The following is a 24,547-nucleotide window of genomic DNA, read 5'->3' on the forward strand; positions in this document are numbered from 1 at the left end:
TAAGGCTATGTGGAAATCATGGATATAGTCATTGGCTGTATCCATGTTTTCCAGACAACCTTACAGCTTTATCCAAGTTCAGCAGCCCCCGCTAATCAAATGCCAAACAATTGGGTTCAGATGGACTCCAGCATACTTGAGGTTCGCTCATCTCTAATAACTATGGATATGACCACAAAGGGTTGGTTTTGTTAACAAGCCCTATTCTGATTCAATATCGCTTCATCCGGTGTGATCATATCAATAGTTACCCTGGAGCGACTGCACGCCAATCAGGTAAGGAAGCACAATGACAGGTGCACTTTAACCCCCCACCAATTATGTTAATAGGTATTCCCATGTGAACTGAACTTGGTGGGGGTTCCGGCAGACAGGTTCCCAATGGTCAGCTTGATAACCCCCACTCCCACTATGTAGATGCCCCAGTAGTGGATTATAATAGGTGCGTTTCGGGCGGCAGCCCGGGGCCCTGATCTCCTGGGGGGCCCATGACCACCCAAAAAGACTTATACTTTCAGTGGTGTACTGTCTTCTGGCTACACTTCCACCATGATTTGCAAAAAAATCACTGTTTTTTATGGCAATTTTGCACAAATCAGGACATCATGACATTATCTGTCCTGTACTATGAACGCCAGGCTAGAACTGCCATAGTTACAGTGGGGTGGGGGGCCCAGGCTTGATGAACAGCCCGGGGCCTATGGTAAAGTTAATCCGCCCCTGAGATGCCCCCCAGTAAATAAACCACACCCCCAATTAAGTAGATGATCCCTTCTCCCCTTAGGTTGTCCCTAGAAGGTAGTTAAACCCCCCTTCCCCCAATTAAATAGATGCCCCTTCCCCCAGCGCTGCCCCTTCCCCCCCAGGATGTCCGCTGGCTGCACGCTTCATTGTGTGCAGCGGTGAATTGGGAGGTGGGCGCACAGGGGTGCCCCAGCATTCTAATTCAGCAGAAATAAACATCATCTCGCCGATACTGATTTTCAGTAACTCCAGCTGTTCTGTGACCCAGCTAGGTCACAGAACGGACAGAGTTATATGTAATGTGAACGTAGTCTAACTTTTTTATACACATATTACCCATGGCATCTCAGAGCAAGGGTATATGCACACATTAATTATTGAGGAATTATTGCGCAATCCGTCGCTCTTTACCGCTTGCTCCCTCTCTGCCGGCTCCATATACTCAGTAGTATGCTCCAGCAGATTCCGCTGTCCACCCAAAGAATTCTTTGGGCGGAGGATGGAATCCGCCCGAGCATATAATGAAGCGCAGGAGAGCGAGTGGCGGATTCCTCACAGAGTTTTCCTTGAGAATTACTCCGTGTGCATATACCCTTATGGTGGCAGCCAGTGTGTGAGGGATTATGGTGTCCCAGAGCGCAGGAGGACTGACAGAACGTGGATCCAAATATATACAGACAAGTCCTAAATGTGTCTGCGTAGTACATGTGATATTACATGTCAGATGGTGTCATATGTTTACAGCTGTGCAATACACATAAGCATTGTCTAATGATGGAAAGCATGCGTATAGAGCATATAAACACAAAACAGAGCAGTATGATAATATTAGATAGTGCGGTATACACTTAGGGTACTATTAGACGGGCCAATAGGGGCCTGATAACAACTGTAAACGAGCGCTGATCTGCTAGTACGGCACTCGCTTACTGGGCCTATTACACGGCCCGATAATCGTTTAATAAGGGCTGCATGGACATCATTACTGATGTCCTTGCAGCCCTTGCTTAAACTATATACATTACCTATCCACGCTCCAGGGCTGCTCTTACGGTCTGCTTCTACCTGGGTCCCGCACGCTCTAGCTTCAGAGCGGCCTGTCAGCTGAGTGGCCTGTCAGCTAGAGCGCGTGGGATCTGGGGAGAAGCGGACCGTAAGAGCAGCCCTGCAGCCTGGATAGGTAATGTAGATTGTCAGTCGCCGGCCGCGCACCGCTATTACACGTAGCGGTGCACGGTCGGCGCCCGACTATTATAGGTTCTAACCTATATCAACGATCAGCCAATGACAACGATCATCGGCTGATCGTTGTCTATATTACACGGAGCGATAATCGGACGAATCGGGACGATTCGGACGATTATCGTTCCGTGTAATAGTACCCATACACAGCAGTAAAAGACTAGTGAGAAAAGTATGTGCTATGAACATAGGATATTGTTATATTTGAAACTGCTAAAATACTCTATGCACTGGTGCAATAACATAGAGAATACATCTGCCTGATCAGTTATTTACATTGTATTGTGACAGTGATATTGGGCAGTAAGCCAAACCGGCTGTATGATCCATGACTAAACTGCTTCTCCATTACTATGACAGGAAGGGGAGCATCATAGTGGACCATAAAGTGATTGTGGAGGTTGAAATAAAAGAAAATTTGAACGTAGAGGCCGAATATGCACAAATCCTAGAGAAAGTCATACAAACAGTGGAAACTGTTAAGGAAGAAGCAAAGGGCTGCACCGGCAATGGTGAGTGGATCAAAGTTTTCATCACATCAAAGTTTTCAAAATCTGACTAAAACTTGATCTGTGTGTTAGAAACCTACAGACATTCATGTTCTTTTCATCGCTAAATCCCTTATCCCTAAATCCCTTATTACTGAAACTTTGTCACAATCGTCTGACATTGCTCCTGCTGCTCTTATTGCGGCACTCGCCATGGATGATTTTTAACATCCCCATTAGCAGCCCAGTCTCTGAGTATGAAGTCTCTAGGTCCTCTCCCCCTCTCTCCCCCTGCCCTAGGGACCCTTTCCCTCACACCTCCTCCAGTCTCTTTCCTCTGTTTCTCTGACTAAAATATCCAACCACTCTCCTCCGGAATCTTATCCTTCTTCATAACCCTATTACTAAAAAACATCTCTGGACCCATCCTGTGCAGCCCACTATCCACCAGCCTCTAATCTCCCCTTCACCTCTAAATTTCTGGAATGTCTGGTCTACTCATCTAATCCGCTTTCTATCTGATAACTCTGTTCTCCACCCCTCAGGGTCTTATTGGATGAAGTGATTTTTCGTTTCCACCGATTAACAATCAAAAATTGCAAATGAGCACTTAAGGGAACATCCTGAAATCATTCCCCATAATACATGAAACGATAGTCATTAGTAACAATCACAAATATGATCGTTTGTATGCTCTAGTATACGAACAATCATAATTACAATCGAATGATGTGTACATACACCAAAGAAATTGTGAATGATTAACAAACGATTAACAATGATTTTATGGTCAGCTCAAAAGATGCGAAACAAATTTTTGTTACTCGCTTAATCGTTGCCGCATACACATGGAAAGATTATCGCTGAAAAATAAACATTATGACAATTCCCACAATAATCTTTTTATGTCATAGGACCCTTACAGTCTGGTTTCCACACTTTACATTCAACACACACAAAGCTCTTACCAAGGCATTATATAGACTTCCGACAGCTACATCTCAAGGCAGCTACTCTATGAGCTTGAGTCACTCCTGGCTGCCTGGTTGTCCACCACAGTCTGCTATCCACAGCCTTTCGATGGGATCCTAGCCAGCCTCAGATTGCTAAAATCTTCAACTGTCATGTGATTGAGAAAATTAATGCTTGGAAGGGCCTGATCAATGGTTCTGAATCAAAAACATTTGGTGGAGCACCTCTTTATAGACTGCAAAGTTAAAAATTTTATTTTTAAATTTTAAATATGAAAATGTGGTCTGTCTATATGAAACACTAGAGGGAGCTGGGGGCCTTTTCAATGCAAAGTAGAATTAAATTCTACTTGTTGTGTAAACCCATCTTCAATCTTCTGCTAAATCAAGTGGTGGATACAGACAGCTGGAGATTTTCATGTAGTTCTATAGTCATTTCGTCTAGGGCTTTATAAAATATGAACACCATCTCGTATGATGCCAAATATTATATAAATATTACATATGGGTATCTGGCACAACTAATGTATCTGCTTTGGCAATAGTAAAATACTGCATCCATAGACCAAGAGCCATTTCTATGACTAGAGCAGAACAATCTAATAAATTATCATTATTAAGGTCTAAACCATACCACTGGGCACCACTGGGCACCACTAAAAACAATTAAAAAGGTCAAACCGGGCCCAATAGAGGAATCCACCCAAATATTAAGGACACCCCAAACATAGAAAACTGGGAAAAGAGGTATATAGAAACAACCACCTAAATATCACCAAATATAAAACAACACATTTAACATTCAATGTTTATTGAGATTTCAAGTTTTGGATAACATAAAAGAAAGAAAAAAGGGGGGGGGGAAATAGGGAAGACATAATAAACCATCGATCAACAGGCACTGAATAAGTCAAAACTGACAGCATAAGAAGGGGGGAGGGGAAGAGGGAGTAGGGGAGGGGAGGGACAGGGCAGGGGGACTGGGAGGGTGCGCCAGGGGTCACCTATTAACATCACTCTCTCGAATCGCCCAACTAAAAGCAATAGTTGCATACAGGAAGTAACAATGGCGGAGCTCCCAAATCCAAGAAAGACCGGGAGAACATGCATTAATTGCCACTGACATAGGAACAAGAATAAGCAGGAGGTATGGTGTCTGCCGTCTCGACCCCTAGGAATATAAGTCCATAATTATGTTGGATAAGGCTATAAAGTCCCAATGCGATCGTTTAACAGAATGGTAGGCATTGAGATAGATAACGGTCACAGATTCCAGCTAAGATGTGAGGGGACAGAGGAGTTGTTTATATTCCTCAGTGTGTATAAATTCCAACCATCGGAACCAAGTCTTAGTATTGTTTTGCCGATTGTTGCTTGGAATCGGCCATCAACTCCTCCATTCTGCAAATATTGGCTACCTCAGAGAGCCAGGAAAATATAGAAGGTGATTGGATGGTTTTCCATAATCTGGGGATTACCGAAAGCGCAGCCATTAGTAGGAAACGAAGAAGGGATCAAATCTGCCCCTTTTTAATGGCGTACACCAAGGGCGCACAATAATAACCCCCACCCCCCATTGTCTTCTTTTTGGTCTTTTAATTTGAGTCCACATTAGGGTTGTTCTATGGACTCAAAATGACAGCCATCCTAAAATACGGCCGCCAAAAGAAGATGTTGTGTGTTCATGGGTAAACTCTGCCCCATAGACCAAAGAATAAAAGTGTTATAAGGATGGGAATAGAATAATTTTAAACACATTTGTTTTTTTTTAAAGGTTTTAATTTTTTAAAAGCAGTGAGATGAAATAAAAGTTATATAAATTACATACCGCTGTAATCGTACTGATTTGAGGAACATATACACTGTATAACATGTCAGTTAAACTATAGAATGTATAGCCTAAACACGAAAACCAATCAAATTCACTGCACAAATAATTATTTTCTGGTTTCACAGCATACTGTATGGAAATATGAAGTGTGCCATTATAAAGTGCAATAAGTGGCGCAAAAAATAAGGATGTGGAGTGGACAAACCCCACTCAGGATTTCATCAGAAATTATGTAGTTGTTGCAGTATGTCTTTAACAACCATGTTGTCTGAAGTGACTAAAGCTCTTTTTACTAATCTCCTTTTTGTGCTTATTCTCACAGATACGTTTTGTTTTAATACAACGTATGGAAATGTCACAGAGCTGGAAATACCAAATATTGGTAAGGATATAATGCCTGTGACTTTGGACTCTTTGCTGCTTTTTCAGTTTATTGTAAATTTTTTTGTGTTGCTTCTTTCAGACGACTTTTGTGACAAAAGAATTGATGAAAATCTTCGAAAATATTTCACTCAAATGATCACTTCTGAAGGGCTGACCTGCATCTCTCACTGTGATCCGTTATCCCCGGAATACGAAACCTGTAACAGTGGCCGATGTGTGATACAGGATGTGACAGGTCCACAGTGCTTGTGAGTGTGCAGCCGACATCATAGACTTTGTGTAATATTCTATGAATTTTTGATTCCTATACTCTTTTTTTTAGAGCAAAAAGTGGAATTAAAATGTTTATCTACCCATAAGCAGCTCATCAGAATCCTACTCAGGGTTAATGTTAACTGAAAGAGACTCTCTCCCCTGCAAATTCCCCCTCAAACCACAATTATCATCGAACAGCTTAAAAGATGGCGATTCAGAATCTATTGTTTTTACATTTGGATTTTGCATTCATCTGATGTAAGGTGCTTACAGTCAGAGGGTCTGTAGGGACTAGGGCAGTAAGCCGCAGCTCCGACTCCAACTCTTGAATTTTATCAGGAACGACTACAACTCCGACTCCTGAATTTTATCAGGACCGACTCCGACTCCTTCATAAATGGCCGATTATATACCAGGGAAGTTACTTATCACACTGGCTCAGCAGCTTCTCCCTAATGTCCTACATGATCCTGGGGCGACTGCTGAAACATACAAAGGAAGCTTCTCCTGTGTGTGCAGTGGATGCAGCCAGTCTCCAGCCTCCATGTCCTGAACTACTCCAAACTAGACTAGATGGAGCAGGTGGTCTTTTCCTGCTGACAATCTTCTATGTTTCTAACTAAATATTCACCATACTTAAAGTAACACTGTTAACAATGCCAGATCACTGTAATATAGAGGTCAGCCATAGTGATATAGAGGGGGTCACACATAGTGATATAGAGAGGGGTCACATATAGTGATATAGAGAGGGGTCACACATAGTAATATAGAGAGGTCACACATAGTAATATAGAAGGTCACTGTGGGGGCACGCAATAGCATGTGCACACACTCACACAGCCTGCTGCAGCCATAGCACACACACACACACACAGCCTGCTGCAGCTATAGCCCACACACGTAGCCTGCTTCAGCCATAGCACACACACACAGCCTGCTGAAGCCATAGCACACACACACACACACACACAGCCTGCTTCAGCCATAGCACACACACACACACACATCCTGCTGCAGGCATAGCACACACACAGTTTGCTGCAGCCATAGCACACACCACACACACAGCCTGCTGCGTCCATAGCACACATACACACAGCCTGCTGCAGCCATAGTGTGCACACACACACACACACACACACAGCTTGCTGCAGCCATAGCACACATACACACAGCCTGCTGCAGCTATAGCACACACACATAGCCTGCTGTAGTCATAGCACACATACACACATCCTACTGAAGCCATAGCACACACAGCCTGCTGCAGCCATAGCACACACAGCCTTCTGCAGCCATAGCATAAACACACAGCCTGCTGCAGTCATAGCACACACACAGCCTACTGCAGCCATAGCACGTGCACAAACACACACACACAGCTGCAGCCATAGAACACTGAAGAAAAACACACAATCTTCTCCCAGAGAGAAAACACCACGCTGAGGACAGAGGTTACTGCTACACTACTTATGTCTTCTCCTCCTCCTCCTCTATATTACACAGGATATCTTCATATTACACTGCTGCTCATATACAGACATCCAGCATCCAGGAAGAGAACAGCACAGATCTTCCCCCGCACAATGGACTCTTCCAGCTCAGAAACAAACTGCCAAATAGTGACCGACAACTTTTCCATGACCCCCCTTATGTAATAGGGCCAGTGCTTTATTACTGATATATTCCCCGACCACCCTTATGTAATAGGGCCAGTGTCCTATTACTGATATATTCCACGACCCCCCTTATGTAATAGGACCAGTGTCCTATTACTGATATATTCCCTGACCCCCCTTATGTAATAGGGCCAGTGTTCTATTAGAATGTTGCTCACAGTATATATTCATGAGCAAAACTTGTAAAATTCATATCAAAATTCAATTCTACATTTTTTAAAGATTTTTTAAAGCTGAAGTCGGAGTCGGTACATTTTTTCCCACTCCGACTCCAGCCAAAGCTGGCTCAGACTCCAACTCCGACTCCAGCCAAAACTAGCTCCGACTCCGACTCCACAGCCCTGGTAGGGAGAAGGGTCACGAGGCCCAGAAAATATTGGATCTGACCACCCCCAACCGCTAAGACAACACTAAAAGCAGGGGGGCAACTAGAAATGTCTGGGCCCCATAGCAAACTTTTGATTGCCCCCGCTCCCCCATTCGCACCTCCCACACATACAAAGGGCAACTATTACTGCCACACCATGACCTCTAACATTACATCCATACTGTTACTGACCAAATCTAGTATACTAAGACCAGTAATACAAACCGAAACAAATATTACCACCATATACTGACTAATGGCACCACTCTGCTACTGAATAAAGTCCACTGTAAAAAGACTAATATCACCTTATACAGTCACCATCATGCAGTAGATATCAGCTCTACACAAGCACTGCACACCATAAGTGTAGTTATAGCCAATGACCCACTTGGGGGTGTCTTCTTTGATTAAATCACATGGGGCTTCTTCTCTGGAGCTGCTCTTCTTTTCCATCTAGCCTAGGCCATCATGAAGATTTCTCTCAGTCACCAGTCGTCCTCATAGGATCTGCCAAACATTTTAGGCTCCTCACTCATGCACCATCATCATCCTCCCTATCTATATTACTGACTGTGCCCTCATATAGTGGTTAGTCCCCTCCGTATCCATATAGTAGTTAGACAGTTCTGTGTCCCTATTTAGTAGTCAGTCCCCTCTCTGTGCATCGGTATACTAGTTAGGCCTCCCTGCTCCCTTAGTAGGTAGTATTCCCCATGTTGCTGTTTCCCCCATAAATAGTGTTTCTGGTAGGAAGCATCTCCTGTAAGTAGTTATTCCCACCCCCCATGAAGTCATCTTCAACGGTAGTTAGCCCCCTTCTGAAGGCATCTCCCCTTGTAGTCTCCTCCCTCAATATATATCTCCCTCGGCAGCCTCCCTGTTAGCTGCCTCCCCGAATGTAGGCATCCCCCTGTAAATTAACCCCCTCCCCATGTAGGCATGCCCATGTAATTTACCCCACCACCACCATATGTGCATCCCCCCTGTAAATTAACCACTCTCCCACCATGAAGGCATCCCTGTTATGTAGCATCCCCTCCCCTCCCCAATGCAGACATCCTCATTTGAAAAAAAACAAACAAAAGACACTCATGCTGGAAGAGGGAATGGGCTCTTAGTGCTGGCTGCGCCACAAAAGTAACTGGATGGGCCTGGGAGCCATTGTCAAACACAGCCCTGCGTTTAGCTCTGAGTGCTTATCAGTAGAGATGAGCGAACCGGGTTCGAGTCTATCTGAACCTGAACGTTCGGCATTTGATTAGCGGTGGCTGCTGAACTTGGATAAAGCTCTAAGGTTGTCTGGAAAACATGGATACAGCCAATGACTATATACATGATTTCCACATAGCCTTAGGGCTTTATCCAACTTCATCAGCCACCGCTAATCAAATGCCGAAAGTTCGGGTTCAGATGGACTCCAGCATGCTCCAGGTTCGCTCATCTCTACTTATCAGTCTTGTGATGAGTAAGTGTAGTTATAACCAGTGTAGTATATATATATGGTGTAGTAAAGTCTCGGGGCCCCCGATGCGGATGGCCCCGTAGCAGCCGCTACAACGATAGTTTCGCCTCTGACTAAATGGGTATATAACATACACATAAGGGTTTAGAACGTTAAACTATATATGTGTAAGAGAAATATCACCATATATTATATTACTGTTACTTTGTATCTGACTGTGTACTATACTGTTTTTAAATACAATTTCAACTACAACTGTATGACAACCATATAGTGGTAGATGCCAGTATATGTAATATTGAAGACATCTCTGGGCCATGACTCCTCTCTGCAGAAACATTTTGGGCTAATTGCACCAGCACTCCCTCTCCTCTATATAAACTATATACAGTAGTTAGTCACCCTCTGTACCCCATATGATAGTTGGGCCACCCACATCACTCACATATAGTAGTTAGGCCCCTCACCCTGCCCTAATATACTATAGGCCCCCTCTATGCTCCCATATGGTATAGGGCTTGAGCTTGAAACCCCAGCAGTCTTCCTTCTGTACTGCTTCAATTCTGTGTGCATCCTAAAGATTCCCAGGTGACACCCCCCCCCCACACACACACACCTATCCTGTGGATAGGGGGCAAGTAAATTTTCCCTGGACAACCTCTTTAACCTCTTAAGGACCCATGACGTACCGGCACGTCATGGATCACTGTCACTTAAGGACCCATGACGTACCGGTACGTCATCCCTTTAAACGGGCGCCGCGGCCGGCCGGGTCCCGATCGGGGGAGATAGCCTGCTATAATACATAGCAGGCCATCTCTCCCTGTCGGCATGGAGGGTTGTTAACCCCCCCCATGCCGACGATCGCCGCTATTGGCTGATAAGCCCATAGCGGCGATCGGAACCTTTCCGGGCCATCGGTGGCCCGATGACCCGGAAAAAAATGGCGGTCGGTGCTGTCCGAGGACGGCACCGACCGCCATTACTGTAAAAAGTAATGGTGGTCACGGTACCACCGTCCCGATCGCCGTGAACGGCCGGCCAGCCGGCCGGCCGTTCACGGCGATCAAAGTCCCCACAAGTAATAAATACCTGCTCCGGACCCCTCAGCTACCTAGCTGAGGGGTCCGGAGCAGGTATTTGTACATTACTCACCTGTCCCGGGGTCCTGATCGGCGTCTTCCGGGTTCCCGGCGTCCTCTTCATCTTGTCGGGACTTCGGCTTCTTCCGTGAGTCCCGATCGTCTCTTTCCGGCTCCAGCGTCGTCTATTTTCGTATTTTTCCGGCTCCAGCGTCGTCTATTTTCGGATCTTGCGCTCTGCTGCCCCCTAGCGGCTGATAAGTGTAATACACGTATCAGCCACTACAGGGATGTTCAGAATGTAGTAAAAAAAAAATTTTTTTTCCCAATTTTTTTTTTTTCTATTTTCCGCACCCTATCGCCGCTGAGTGTTGATCAGCATCGCACGAAAGTGCGCTGCTAATCAGCAACTCCTCCTTTTTGGCGTAGGGTGGTTTTTTTTTATATCCTACTGCCACGGTCTGCTGATAAGTGCCGAACATAAGTGCGGCATTCATCAGCAACACCATTTTTGGCGTAGTTTTTTTTTGTATACTTACTGTAAAAAACACGTAAAAAAACACTACATTACACCACACTACATTGAATAAAGTTTTACACTACACCACTACATACCCCATATACCAATCCCCATATAAAGATGGCCCCCCAGGGTGTTTTCGGTATCGGACGCATACATTATTATTGCCTCCGACACCGAAACAGCCAGTGAGGATGAATGGGGGGATCCTTCTTTCCTCCATTCATCCTCATCCTCCTCATCATCCAGTGACGTGTCTGGGAGTAGCGTAGCGTACGCTGCCCCCCAGACACGTCTTTTCCGCCAGTACCGTCCCAATAAGAGATGACGGTATGGCGTGAAATTCTACAAACTCTGTGAGAGTACCTCAGGGTACACTTACAGATTTAGGGTACGTGCACACTGCGAAATGGCGAAGGATAACCCTTCGTGCATTCCGCAGCTGGCACCCGCCGGCGGACTGATGCAGGGGCGCGTCTCCGCCCGTGTCATAGACTCTATCCTATGCACGGGCGGATTCCATCATCAGTCATTCCATCAACATGTTGGACGCAGAGCGGAATCCGCCCGTGCATAGAATGGAGTCTATGACACGGACAGAGACGCGCGCCCGCATCAGTCCGCCGGTGGGTGCCAACTGCGGAATGCACAAAGGGTTATCCTTCGCGATTCCGCAGTGTGCACGTACCCTTAGAGTGTATGAAGGAAGGGACACCCGAATCCAGCCCCCAGATGCCCCCTCCCCCCCCATCCTCGGAGTTAGTGGGAAGATCGTCCGGGAACTGATCTTCCCACTGCTGGATAAAGGTCACCACCTGTACGGGGATAACTCTTATACCAGCACCCCCTCTTCCGGTCCCTCGCTGCCTGAGCTACTGTAGCTTGCGGCACGATCCGAACATACCAGAAGTAGTAATAGAGCCCTAATATTTAGCAGCCATGCAGCGGACCCAGCGCTTCTGGATATGAAGGACCCCGTATCGCACCAGGACAACATTTTCCAGGTGACGTCCCCCACACTGGAGAACAGGAGACCCCAGAAGAAGTGCAGAGTGTGGAGTAACAGGGGGATCAGGAAGGACACCATTTACCAGTGTGACACCTGTCCTGATCCCCCCGGCCTCTGCATACTGGATCGCTCCAAGGCGCACCACACGTCACTGGGGTTCTACATTATCTAAATTCTGTCCCTTATTCCTATTTCAGGGGTCACGTTGATCCAGGGATTATTCTGATCGCCATTATGGAGTCGGGAAGGAATTTTTCCCCTGTGATGAGGCTACTGTCGTCTGCCTCACGAGGGGTTTTTGCCTTCCTCTGGATCAACACAGGTTGAATTTGATGGACACCTGTCATTTCCAACCTTATAAACTAATAATTGGCCTAATACCCCCAAATAAATCAGAATTGTCCCTTTTCCCCAGCTAAATAGGTATGGCCACCATTCCCACTAGAGGATGCCATGATGCAATTACAAAGCCTCTGTGCGGCCAGGACAGTAGAAACCCCCCACAAGTGACCCCATTCTGGAAACTACACCCCATAAGGAATCTAACAAGTGGGGCAGCGGGTATATGGCCCCCTGGTGACGGCCACATTTGGGACGTGAAAATGAAAAAAATGGTATTTTTTTTTTTCACGGCACATGTTCTACACATGTGCCCATCACTAGTGGGGTCCATATGCTCACTGCACCCCTTGTTAGATTCCTTATGGGGTGTAGTTTCCAGAATTGGGTCACTTGTCGGGGGTTTCTACTGTTCTGGCAGCACAGGAGCTTTGTAATTGCGACATGGCCTCCATCCCCCATTCCAGCCTCTAAATGGCGCTCTGTCCTTTTGGTGACTTGCCCTGTGCCCATATGGCAAATTATGTCCACATGTGGGGTATTTTCGTACTCAGGGGAAACTACCCTACACGTTTTGTGTTCATTTTCTTTTTTAACCCCTTGTGGAAATGGAAAAAAATCAAGGCTAGACCAACATTTAGTGTAATTTTTTTTTAATTTTTACTCTAAATCATTGATCTTGTCTTGATTTTTTCATTTTCACAAGGGGTTAAAAGATAAAAAAAACCACAATGTGTAGAGCAATTTCCCCTGAGTACGGAAATACCCCACATGTGGACATAAAGCGCCATGCGGGTGCAGGGTAAGCCTCCAAAGGGAAGAAGCGCCATTTGGTTTTTGAAGGCTGGATTTGGATGGAATGGATTTCGAGGGGCCATGTTGCATTCAAAAGGCCTCTGTGTTGCCAAGACAGTTAAACCCCCCACAAGTGACCCTATTATGGAAACTACACCCCTCAAGGAATGTAACAAGGGGTGTAGTCAGCATATGGACCCCACTGGTGACGGGCACAAATGTGGAACAATGTGGCGTGAAAATGAAATATTAAATTTTTTACACTATAATGTTGGTCTAGCCTTGAATTTATCATTTTCACAAGGGGTTAAAAGAGGAAAAAAAACACAAAATGTGTAGAGCAATTTCCCCCGAGTCCGTAAATACCCCACATCTGGACATAAAGCGCCATGTGGGCGCAGGGCAAGCCTCCGAAGGGAAGGAGCGCCATTTGGATTTTAGAGGTTGGATTTGGCTAGAATGGATGATGAACGCCATGTCGCATTTACAGAGCCCTCGTGCTGCCAAAACACTGGAAACCCCCCACAAGTGACCCCATTCTGGAAACTACACCCCTCAAGGAATCTAACAAGGGGTGCAGTGAGGATATGGACCCCTGGATGACGGGCACATTTGTGCCATGAAAGTGAAAAAATGAAAATTTTCACTTTCACGTCACATTTTTCCACATTTGTGCCCGTCACCAGTGGGGTCCATATGCTCACTGCACCCCTTGTTAGATTCCTTGAGGGGTGTAGTTTCCAGAATGGGGTCACTTGTGGGGGGTTTCCAGTGTCTTGGCAGCACAAGGGCTCTGTAAATGCGACATGGCCCTTGAAATCCATTCCAGTGAAATCCAGCTTCCAAAAGCCAATTGGCGCTCCTTCCCTTTGGAGGCTCGTCCTGCGCCCGCTTGGCACTTTATGTCCACATGTGGGGTATTTCCGTACTCGGGAGAAACTGCGCTACATGTTTTGTGTTTTTTTTTTCCTTTTATCCCTTTGTGAAAATGAAAAATTGAAGGCTAGAACAACATTTTAGTGTAAAAAATACTTTAGTCTTTTTTCAAGCCATATTGTTTGGAAAATCTGTGAAGCACCTGTGGGGTCCAGATGCTCACCGCACCCCTTGTTACATTCCTTGAGGGGTGTAGTTTTCTAAATGGTGTCCCTTTAGGGGTGTTTTTTAGGTTTTGGCACCCCACAGCCTCTGCCAACCTGAAGTGGTACAGTCAAAAATGACCAAAAATAACGGAGCCATTGAAATTCACTAGGCGCTCCCTTATATCTGAGGCTTGTGGTTGCGTCAAATAGCGCAATAGGGCCACATATGGGGTATTTCTATAAACTGCAGAAACGGGGCAATCAATATTGGGGTGCATTTCTCTGGTAATAGGTTTATAATTATGAAAAATATTGGATTACAATAAAATCTCTGCACAGAAAATTAAAATTTTCAAATTTCTTACACACTTAGCTTTTATTTCTGTGACTCCCCTAAAGGGTTAAAAAACTTTCTGGATGTGCTTTTGCAGAGTTTAGGGGGCGCAGTTTCTGAAATGGGGTGCTTTGTGGGGCTTTCTAACACACAGTCCCCTCAAATACACTTTAAACCTGAACAGTTCCCTAAAAATATCTGATTTTGAAATTTTACTGAAAATTTGGAAATTTGCTGCTAATGTTTTAAGCTTCCTATTGTCTAAAAATAATGAAATATAGTTTAATAAATGCCGCCAACATAAAGTAGACATGTTGCTAATGCTATTTAATATATAATTTATGTGGTATAACCATTTTCTGTATAAGCAGAAAAGGTTTAAAGTTGGAAAAATGCATTTTTTCACAATTTTTCACGCTATTTTGAGTTTTTTCATAAAGATTCGTTATAAGTATCGACTCCAATTTACAAGAAATGTGAAGTACAATATGTCACGAGAAAACAATCTCAGAATCAGCTGGATAGGTAAAAGCATCCCGAAGTTATTAATGAATAAAGTGACACTGGTCAAATTCATAAAATTTGCTCCGGTCCTTAAGGCCATTTCAGGCCCGGTCCTTAAGGGGTTAAGGGATTTAACTTAATTGGAGAAAAGTTATCTAAAGGTGCTAACACTAGTCACACAATTTTGTATTTAGAGTCAAAGTATTGAGAAAGTTCCTGCAACTTTACTGATCAGACGGGAACTCAAGATGTGACTGTGTTCATATACGTAGATCTTGTCCTCACAAGCTTATGATCCTCTGCTTTGCCTTCATTGATAATAGCCATAGGTACAACTGCTAACATGTCCTCCCATATCTCCATACAGTTGTTCAAGGACGGATCTGTACATGTACACAGGCTCTAGGTGCACAGGGAGGATACTAAAAGCAGGACTGTACGGAGGCATTGGAGCCGCCATTGCTGTTCTCGCAATTATTGTTGCCACTGTGGGATTCTTCGTATTCAGTGGAGACAAGAAGACAAATTGGTGAGTTCTGATGAGGATTATCTTAGTATTCTAATTACAATATTAATAACTACTGGGCAAGTAAAGTGAGAAGAAGAAACGGCTGCTGTTTAGTGTCATTCATGGACCACAGAATTTCCACAATCTTTTCTAGATCTGCAATCTAGCAGCTGGAAGCTTTTCTCGATCTAGATATTATCAATTATGATGTATGCTGTATATTATTCATAATCCCTTGTGCCTTCAGATAAAGCCAAATAATGATAGTTTCAGATGTTAAAGAAGCACATATAACACACATATCATCAATGTATTTTATTACCCTTGGTCATGTGATCACCAGCTAAAGGTGCTGGATCCAATTGTTAAGAATTATTGATCTGTATAGAATAATGGCTGTAGTTGATTACAACCATCCAAATATTGAATATGCTCATTATTCACCTGTTTACAAAATATGATATTGAATTTTTTCACACATTGTTTTACTTCCACTCAAAATCAAGACCATATTTTCATACTTTTTCTTTTTTTTTTTTTTACTGAGTTTGAACCCACTAATTGCTGGGGTATATGTATTTTTACCTGTTTTGTTTCTTAAAAAAAAAAAATAAAAAAAAAAAGGGGGGTGTCCTGAGACGTTCAACTTACCCTGTACACTTGTATGTTCTAAAGAAAAAGCAATTCATTTTTTATTATTATTATTATTATTATTATTATTATTATTTGTATTATTATTATTATTATTATTATTATTATTATTATCAACAGTTAAATATGATCTTAAGACAATACGAAAATATATTAAAAGTGACAAATAATACACAATAAAAATACAGTGTATCAATACTAAAATTTACCAACAATAATACATATGTACATTGGAACATTGGAGAATATAATAATAACAATACAATACCAACCATTGTTGTTGTTATTATTATTATTTTAAATATTAATATTATAATGTCAAATGACATAAGCTGTTGGTAAATATACAATGACTTTATGGCGTTCTTAATTTACTCGTTTGAACCCTTATGTGTTACATTTTTAGGGACCTTTACAGACACAATGACAATGCAACATGGTACGAAGATAATGACGATGAATGGAAAATCGATCGTGGAATTACAAATCTAAACATGCAAGGAGAAGATTATGAAGAAGGTGTGTATACTATGATGTCATAATATAATCATTTTATTGTCATTTAATGTGTAGTATATAGCTTCGCTGGGTCACTGAATTGATTCATCATTGGGTCATTTGGGGCACTGCTATAGACATAGGAGAATACATTATCTGAGACTTGTTCCTTCCAATAAGACCATAGATAGGAAAGGTTTATGTAAATTTGCATTGAAAAGGGAGTTTATGACTATCTTAGGGGGTCTTGTATAAGTATGACTATAAGTGTGGGTGGGCTTACAAATGACCTATGATTTACTAGCACTGTCCTCAAATATCTTACAGTATAGTGCCTATTTTTCTTCATACTCACCATATTCCTTTCTCCTTTCTTCGACTCCTCAGGTTCGTCTGCGAGCAGCCAGTCCAGTAAAGAGAAATTCAGGCCTAGACTGGAAACAGTGGACACAACACTTGTGGTACTTGTATATTCTGTATTTTACAATTATTAATATATATCTACAAGGTGTTGCTATACTATACGCAAAGATTTAGTTCACTTTTCTGGCCTTATACTAAAGGGGTATTCTCATCTTCATCGTCATTTTGCAAACTTGCCCCCCCCCCCCTCCCCCTTCATTATGGTCTTATTGTGAGTTGGTATCCAAGGAGGCCCGAACTTCCAAATTTGAGATCCGGAGATGACATGCACACTTTCAGTGGATAAAGTTTTGAATTGACATCTTTTAAACTATCAACAGGAACGTGACAGGGATGACTCCTTTCACCATTATTGTTTGCTGTATATATGGAGCCTTTAGTATTCCGGGTAAAGGAGAAGGGGCAGCTTTATTGGTTTTGGCTTAAAGGAGAATAGAAACAGATTCAGTTGTACTGAGATGATTCTCTTGCTGATCAGCCAATTCAAGTCAAGTCAATTGGGCAAATTTGTCTCTCCTCCCTCTTGATGAAGAAACCATAGGAAACATTAACAATCTGGAAATACTAAAACAACCGATTAGTATTAATTTAGGAATTATTTAGGAATAGCAATGAGCGAACCTGGAGCATGCTCGAGTCCATCCGAACCCGAACTTTCGGCATTTGATTAGCGGTGGCTGCTGAACTTGGATAAAGCCCTAAGGCTATATGGAAAACATGGATATAGTCATTGGGTGTATCCATGTTTTCCAGACAACCTTAGAGGTTTAACCAACTTCAGCAGCCCCAGCGAATCAAATACCGAACGTTCGGGTTCGGATGGACTTGAGCATGCTCAAGGTTCGCTCATCTCTATTTAGGAATTAAAATGGCAGGAGAATAGATGTTTGGCCAACTAAATATAATACCAGCAATTAAATTGGTTGAGAAAAGAATGGGAGCATGGCTGAAGTTACCAATATCCAGGGCCGAAAGAATGGATTTGAGTAAATTCTAACTCCTTTTAAGATCCTTTTTTTATTAGAGTGCATCCCCAGTCTGGATTGGAGATAAATGGTTTAAACACTTCACATCAATTTTAAACAGTTTTATACGGGGTAGAAAAGTATGAAGGATTTAAGAAGAGATGAGCGAAACTAATCTGACAAATTCTATTTAGCAGCGAATAGGGCATTTAATTTGCTTCATAGCAATTTGTGAATTCACCAGATTCGCTAAACATGACTGCTGCACATGTTAGCTTACAGAACTGTCTTTTGGCAGGAGGAAGGGATTGTCCATAATCCCTAGCACCCGTCCAATCAGCTGCAAACGCCACTGTAATGTCAGCAACCCCCCCCCCCTATATAAGATGATTGGCTTCCTAGAGGCGGCCAGTCGGCTGTGTATAGTGGAGTTGCATCAGGCAGTTGGAGCAGGAAGAGAAATACAGAGAGATAGGGGCAGAGAGGAGAGGTGGGTGGATTGTGGGTGTTTTCTGTGGACGCAGTGAAGCCATTGTCCTGTAAATAAAGTAAGTAGGTGACTGTTGTTCATTATACCAAGTCACTGGGTGCTGGGTGTGCATTATACAGTAAACTTTTTCCTTTCTGATTTGTGTCATTGTGGATTTTGATATTTTTCTCCAATTTTCTTTTACATTTCTGGTTGTCTTCTGTATTGTAATGAGAAATGTGTTTCTTTTTGATTGGTAAAGGTTAAAATCCAGAGGCCTGAAATCTCTTTTGCGTGATACATCAGCACAACTAACAAGACTTAGCCCCACAAACCATTTGGGAAGGGAGGTTTAATAAAGCAAGAACAGACACGCCGCCCTGGACTGATGGACCTGGGAAAACACTTGACAGCTAATTAACAGATGCCTTCTAAGTTGGTAAAGCAAAAAAAAAAAAAAAAGAAAGAAAGAAAAAAACAACAAATATTGATGGATTTTCGATGAGGAACTTAGCTTTTGAAGATTAGAAACCAACCATTGGACTCTTATTTCCAGTAGCATTGTCTGCTTAATTTCTTGGCCATGGGCTTCTTCACTGATGTACACTCCAACCTCATCTATCTACACCCTGAATACAGATGTGCAAATGTTTTTGGTTTTTTTTCTTGCATCACTAGAAAAGAGTAGTCTTCGGTGCTTCCACAATGGCGATTAAAACATGTTCAGTCTATATGTATACAGCAACGCGTTTCATGCACTCCCAGATATTTATCATGACTAAGTGCTTAAAATGGTAAGACATGTTCTATGTTTTATGCAGTCCAAAAGCCGTAAAAAAATATGCCTACCTATTGTGGAAGCCCTGTACCTGCCTTTCATTCCCTCTAGTGTGAATTATGGCATGGTATGTTATTTGGTATAGACTGTGTAACAGGGACAACAAAAGATGCACCACATTTATTTGGAGGCCTGCATATAGTTTAGGCTGGCATGTAAAATGCCATCTAATGATAAATTCCCCCCAGTACCCTTCTTTCCGACTCATATATTGTTCTTGGCTATGCAGAGGATGACACAGGCCACACAAAGACAAAAGTAGTTGGTGGCTTTGTATTCATCGTGTTACTGTCACCTTATCTATGAGTATTTATACCAAACTTTTTGGAATTTTTTTTATGCTAAATTGTATATAATATTATAAATATAAACTATTAAATTATTATTGTTAATAAAAAAAATAAATTTGCTTTGGTTATTAAATTGACTTAAACAGGGGGGAGAAAACTCTGTACTGCATAGATTTGGAGCTAAGTCAATGGGAATGTTTGTGAAGGTGGCCGGAATAATGGTGGCTAAAGTCACAGCATTCAATCATTCAATAGAACCAATCAAAAAATAATATATGATCATCTAAAAACATTTTGAATTGTAGAAATCAGTGAATAGAGACAATGATCTACATGAATCGTAAATTCTATCGACTGATAATAAACATATTGCATTATAACGACTATGAAGTATCTCGTCAATGCTAGCCTGTCAGCTGAGATACTAGACACACAGTTCCTTGTATGGGTATTATTTTTTTTTATAAAACACCTTAATCTGAAGGCATCTATTTTATATAAAGGCAGTCCATACATGGTTGATATTGGGCCACTTTAGGCTATGTTCACACATAGCATTTAATAAGAGTTAATTATAGATATTTTGGTGCGAACTGCACAACTGACGATACAATAGCACATTTTGGCCATGATTAAAATATCAACATTTTACCGCAATTGCGCATTTTGTGGCAAAATAGTGCTTATTAACACTAATTAAATGCTATGTGTGAACATACTGTAGCTTAAAGTGTCCCTATCGTTATTACTTTCAAAATCTAAATCAACAGTAGGTGTGATATAAAGCAAGTTTGCAATTGATTATTTTTGTTGTTGTTATGCTGTAAAACAAAGCTAAACTTAGCAGAATGCCAGAGTAAACACAGGACTTCCTGTTTTCTGACTTTTGAGAAAAAAAGTCAGAAAACAGGAAGTGCAGTGTTTTCCATGATAACTAAGAAAAAATTATAATAATGAATGTAAATTGCAAACTTGCTTTATATCACATCTACTGTTGATTTAGATTTTGAAAGTTATAACGACAGTGACACTTAAAGGCTATGTTCACACAACGTCGAAAATATTGAAAAGCAGGCCGATTTTCATTTTTTTAAAAACGTCAGTTTTTGCAGCGATTTAACTGACTAATGCATTAAAGTCAATAAGACGGACGTCCAATGCACAGCGTATTGAATAACGGACGTTTTTGACGCAGACGTCAAAATAATGAACATGATCATTATTTTCGGACATCTTTTGCAAACAGTGGACGTTTTTTATTAGTAGTTTACACACAGATGTCCTTTTAAACGTAGCTGAAAAAACGTTGTGTGAACATAGCCTAAGAAATATGGCACGTTTTAAGAGGTGTTGAGAGTCCTCAGGTGTTAGCAAAGGAAGTAGAGAAAGTGCTTAAGTCATGGAAATGAGATTCAGTACTATGACCACCAGTTGAGGGCGCTTTGGGATGTGGTAATGTCAAGCAGCACCTGAAAGGAACCTTATATTTTTCTTTTGTATGGTGTTTTTGTTTATAATGCAGAACAAACAGGTGCTTCTAGGATGCCAGCTCGGGTCATCAGAAATGTGGTTAGGTTGGGACTTGTGGCCATAATACAGATAACAATAAGTGGCCAAAATTAGACCACAAAAAGCTGGCCTTAGGTTGGGTTCACACATTTTATTTTGGTCAGTATGTAGTCAATAAAGTGGTCAGTATTAGAGTTGGATGGGTACTAAAAGGAGAAATGCTCATTACTCAAGTTGAGTGCTTGACTCGAGTAACAAATCAGTAATAGTCAATGGGAGACAAGCATTTTTTAGGTGCCCCCAAATCAGAAGGGAGTTTTTTTTGTGTACCTGAAAACCTCAGAAACTGACGCAAACACCACGAAAATTGAACTGGCACTGCAGGGGGAGCATGCATATGGATGCATTAAAGACAGGTTGCTGAATTACATCACTTTTACAGACTGACAATAATGTACACCCATCCCAAGATAAAGTCCATTTAAAGTGGGAGAAAATTCAGGAAACACTCTTTGCTGTACATTTACTTGTAGAGAAACCAAAAATTAAAACTAAAAAGCCCCCTACACCCCTTAAAAGTTGGCCCATCTCTCACCTTAGTTCTTGTCATTTCTAACAATAATAGATGCTGCATATGAGGGGGAAAGGAAACTTCACCAACCAGTAATTGTTATTGTGTGTGACATGAATTGAAAAAAAAAAATAATTTGAAATTGAATATGAAATTCAAATATTGTGACCCTGGTAAAACTGCAGGAAAATACTGATTCAAAGATGTGGCGATAAATAACAATACAGTATTCTTAGGAGGCCCTAGAATTTGAATAAGGACACTTTTAATTCCTTTGGCCAGCTTCACATGTACTGGATCGCAGTGGATTTCATGCTGCAAATTTTGCAGTGTGAGAACTAGATTATCCCGGGGGAGGAGGGGGGGGGGGGGCTAGAAGACCCACAAAAGTGTCACTTATGTAACAGAAGCACTTATGTAACAGAAGCCACTAGATCTAATATTTAGCATTAGATATGAAATGTTAACACTTGCAGACACCATATTCAGCAAACCACTATAGCTACAGATTAACAAAATAGTAACAAACAGAACTTTTTACCATAAAGGATTTTTACCATACAGGATGTTCGCAATAGCGAGCACACATGTTAGCTTACACTTTCACAGTTGTGTACATCACGAGATAAAGGTTTGCACGAACAATTAGAGGCATGTTCTTGCAAACATACAAACATCTACTAACATGTTCGCTCGCCACTACTTTTAATGAAATTTGTTTGTATGCAATTTTGCAAATATTCGCGAATTTGCGAAATGAAATGAATTTCCGAGATGATCTCTCATCTTTCTCCAGATGATCACTCATCTCTATGCAGGATTGTGCTACAAGTTCTTTCAAGTTACTTTTTATTTAATGTGTTTTTAAACTATTCGCCTACTGTATATATGGACTGACCATTTCAAATAGTGTACAGTATATTAAAACTTTCACTTAGGTAATAACATGCCGTCTAAACGTCTTGAGAGAATACTATATACATATATACGAGAGCTCCAGGCCATGATACTCACTAGGGATGAGCGAACTTTTGAAAAGTTCGGTTCGGTTCGATCCGGCAAACTTTCGTGAAGGAGGAGGCAGCAGTTGATCGATTCCAGGCTAGTATTATCGAGGAGAGGCTACTTGAGGAGGAGGAGGCAGCAGTTGATTGATTCCAGGCCAGTATTATTGAGGAGAGGCTACTTGAGGAGGAGGCAGCAGTTGATTGATTCCAGGCCAGTATAATTAAAAACAGACTACTTGAGCAACAGTAGGAGGAGGCAGCAGTTGATTGATTCCAGGCCAGTATAATTAAAAACAGACTACTTGAAGAGCAGGAGGAGGCATCAGTTGATTGATTCAAGGCCAGTATTATCGAGGAGAGGCTACTTGAGGAGGATGAGGCAGCAGTTGATCGATTCAAGGCCAGTATTATCGAGGAGAGGCTACTTGAGGAGGAGGCAGCAGTTGATTGATTCAAGGCCAGTATTATCGAGGAAAGGCTACTTGAGGAGGATGAGGCAGCAGTTGATTGATTCAAGGCCAGTATTATCGAGGAAAGGCTACTTGAGGAGGAGGCAGCAGTTGATCAATTCAAGGCCAGTATTATGGAGGAGAGGCTACTTGAGGGGGAGGAGGCAGCAGTTGATTGATTCCAGGCCAGTTTAATTAAAAACAGACTACTTGAAGAGCAGGAGGAGGCAGCAGTTGATCGATTCCAGGCCAGTATTATCGAGGAGAGGCTAATTGAGGAGGATGAGGCAGCAGTTGATTGATTCAAGGCCAGTATTATCGAGGAGAGGCTACTTGAGGAGGAGGCAGCAGTTGATCAATTCAGAGCCAGTATTATGTAGGAGAGGCTACTTGAAGAGGAGACAGCAGTTGATCGATTCCAGGCTAGTATTATCGAGGAGAGGCTACTTGAGGAGGAGGCAGCAGTTGATCGATTCAAGGCCAGTATTATTAATGAGAGGCTACTTGAGGAGGAGGCAGCAGTTGATCGATTCCAGTCCAGTATTATTGAGGAGAGGCTACTTGAGGAGGAGGCAGCAGTTGATCGATTCCAGGCTAGTATTATCGAGGAGAGGCTACTTGAGGAGGAGGCAGCAGTTGATCGATTCAAGGCCAGTATTATCGATGAGAGGCTACTTGAGGAGGAGGCAGCAGTTGATCGATTCAAGGCCAGTATTATCGATGAGAGGCTACTTGAGGAGGAGGCAGCAGTTGATCTATTCCAGTCCAGTATTATTGAGGAGAGGCTACTTGAGGAGGAGGCAGCAGTTGATCGATTCCAGGCTAGTATTATCGAGGAGAGGCTACTTGAGGAGGAGGCAGCAGTTGATCGATTCAAGGCCAGTATTATCGATGAGAGGCTACTTGAGGAGGAGGCAGCAGTTGATCGATTCCAGTCCAGTATTATTGAGGAGAGGCTACTTGAGGAGGAGGCAGCAGTTGATCGATTCCAGGCTAGTATTATCGAGGAGAGGCTACTTGAGGAGGAGGAGGCAGCAGTTGATCGATTCCAGGCCAGTATTTTTAAGGAGAGGCTACTTGAGGATGAGGCAGCAGTTGATTGATTCCAGGCCAGTATAATTAAAAACAGACTACTTGAAGAGCAGGAGGAGGCAGCAGTTGATCGATTCCAGGCCAGTATTATCGAGGAGAGGCTAATTGAGGAGGATGAGGCAGCAGTTGATTGATTCAAGGCCAGTATTATTGAGGAGAGGCTACTTGAGGAGGAGGCAGCAG

General features: G+C 42.5%; 1 protein-coding gene across 1 annotated transcript in view; it reads left to right on the forward strand.

Annotated features, from left to right (window-relative positions):
- Window positions 1-20,119, forward strand: part of LOC138784375 (mucin-2-like) — a gene marked incomplete at its 5' end in the record, with an annotated part of 38,766 nt that extends 18,647 nt beyond the window's left edge. Inside the window, 7 exons of the mRNA XM_069959919.1 lie at window positions 2,347-2,498; window positions 5,599-5,658; window positions 5,740-5,908; window positions 15,462-15,623; window positions 16,660-16,772; window positions 17,139-17,212; window positions 18,871-20,119. Coding sequence (XP_069816020.1) covers window positions 2,347-2,498; window positions 5,599-5,658; window positions 5,740-5,908; window positions 15,462-15,623; window positions 16,660-16,772; window positions 17,139-17,212; window positions 18,871-18,906 — 766 coding nt within the window. The remainder of the gene's footprint in view (window positions 1-2,346; window positions 2,499-5,598; window positions 5,659-5,739; window positions 5,909-15,461; window positions 15,624-16,659; window positions 16,773-17,138; window positions 17,213-18,870) is intronic.
- Window positions 20,120-24,547: the final 4,428 nt, after the last annotated feature.

This window comes from Dendropsophus ebraccatus, chromosome 1, assembly GCF_027789765.1.
Source record: "Dendropsophus ebraccatus isolate aDenEbr1 chromosome 1, aDenEbr1.pat, whole genome shotgun sequence".
Lineage (NCBI taxonomy): Eukaryota > Metazoa > Chordata > Amphibia > Anura > Hylidae > Dendropsophus > Dendropsophus ebraccatus.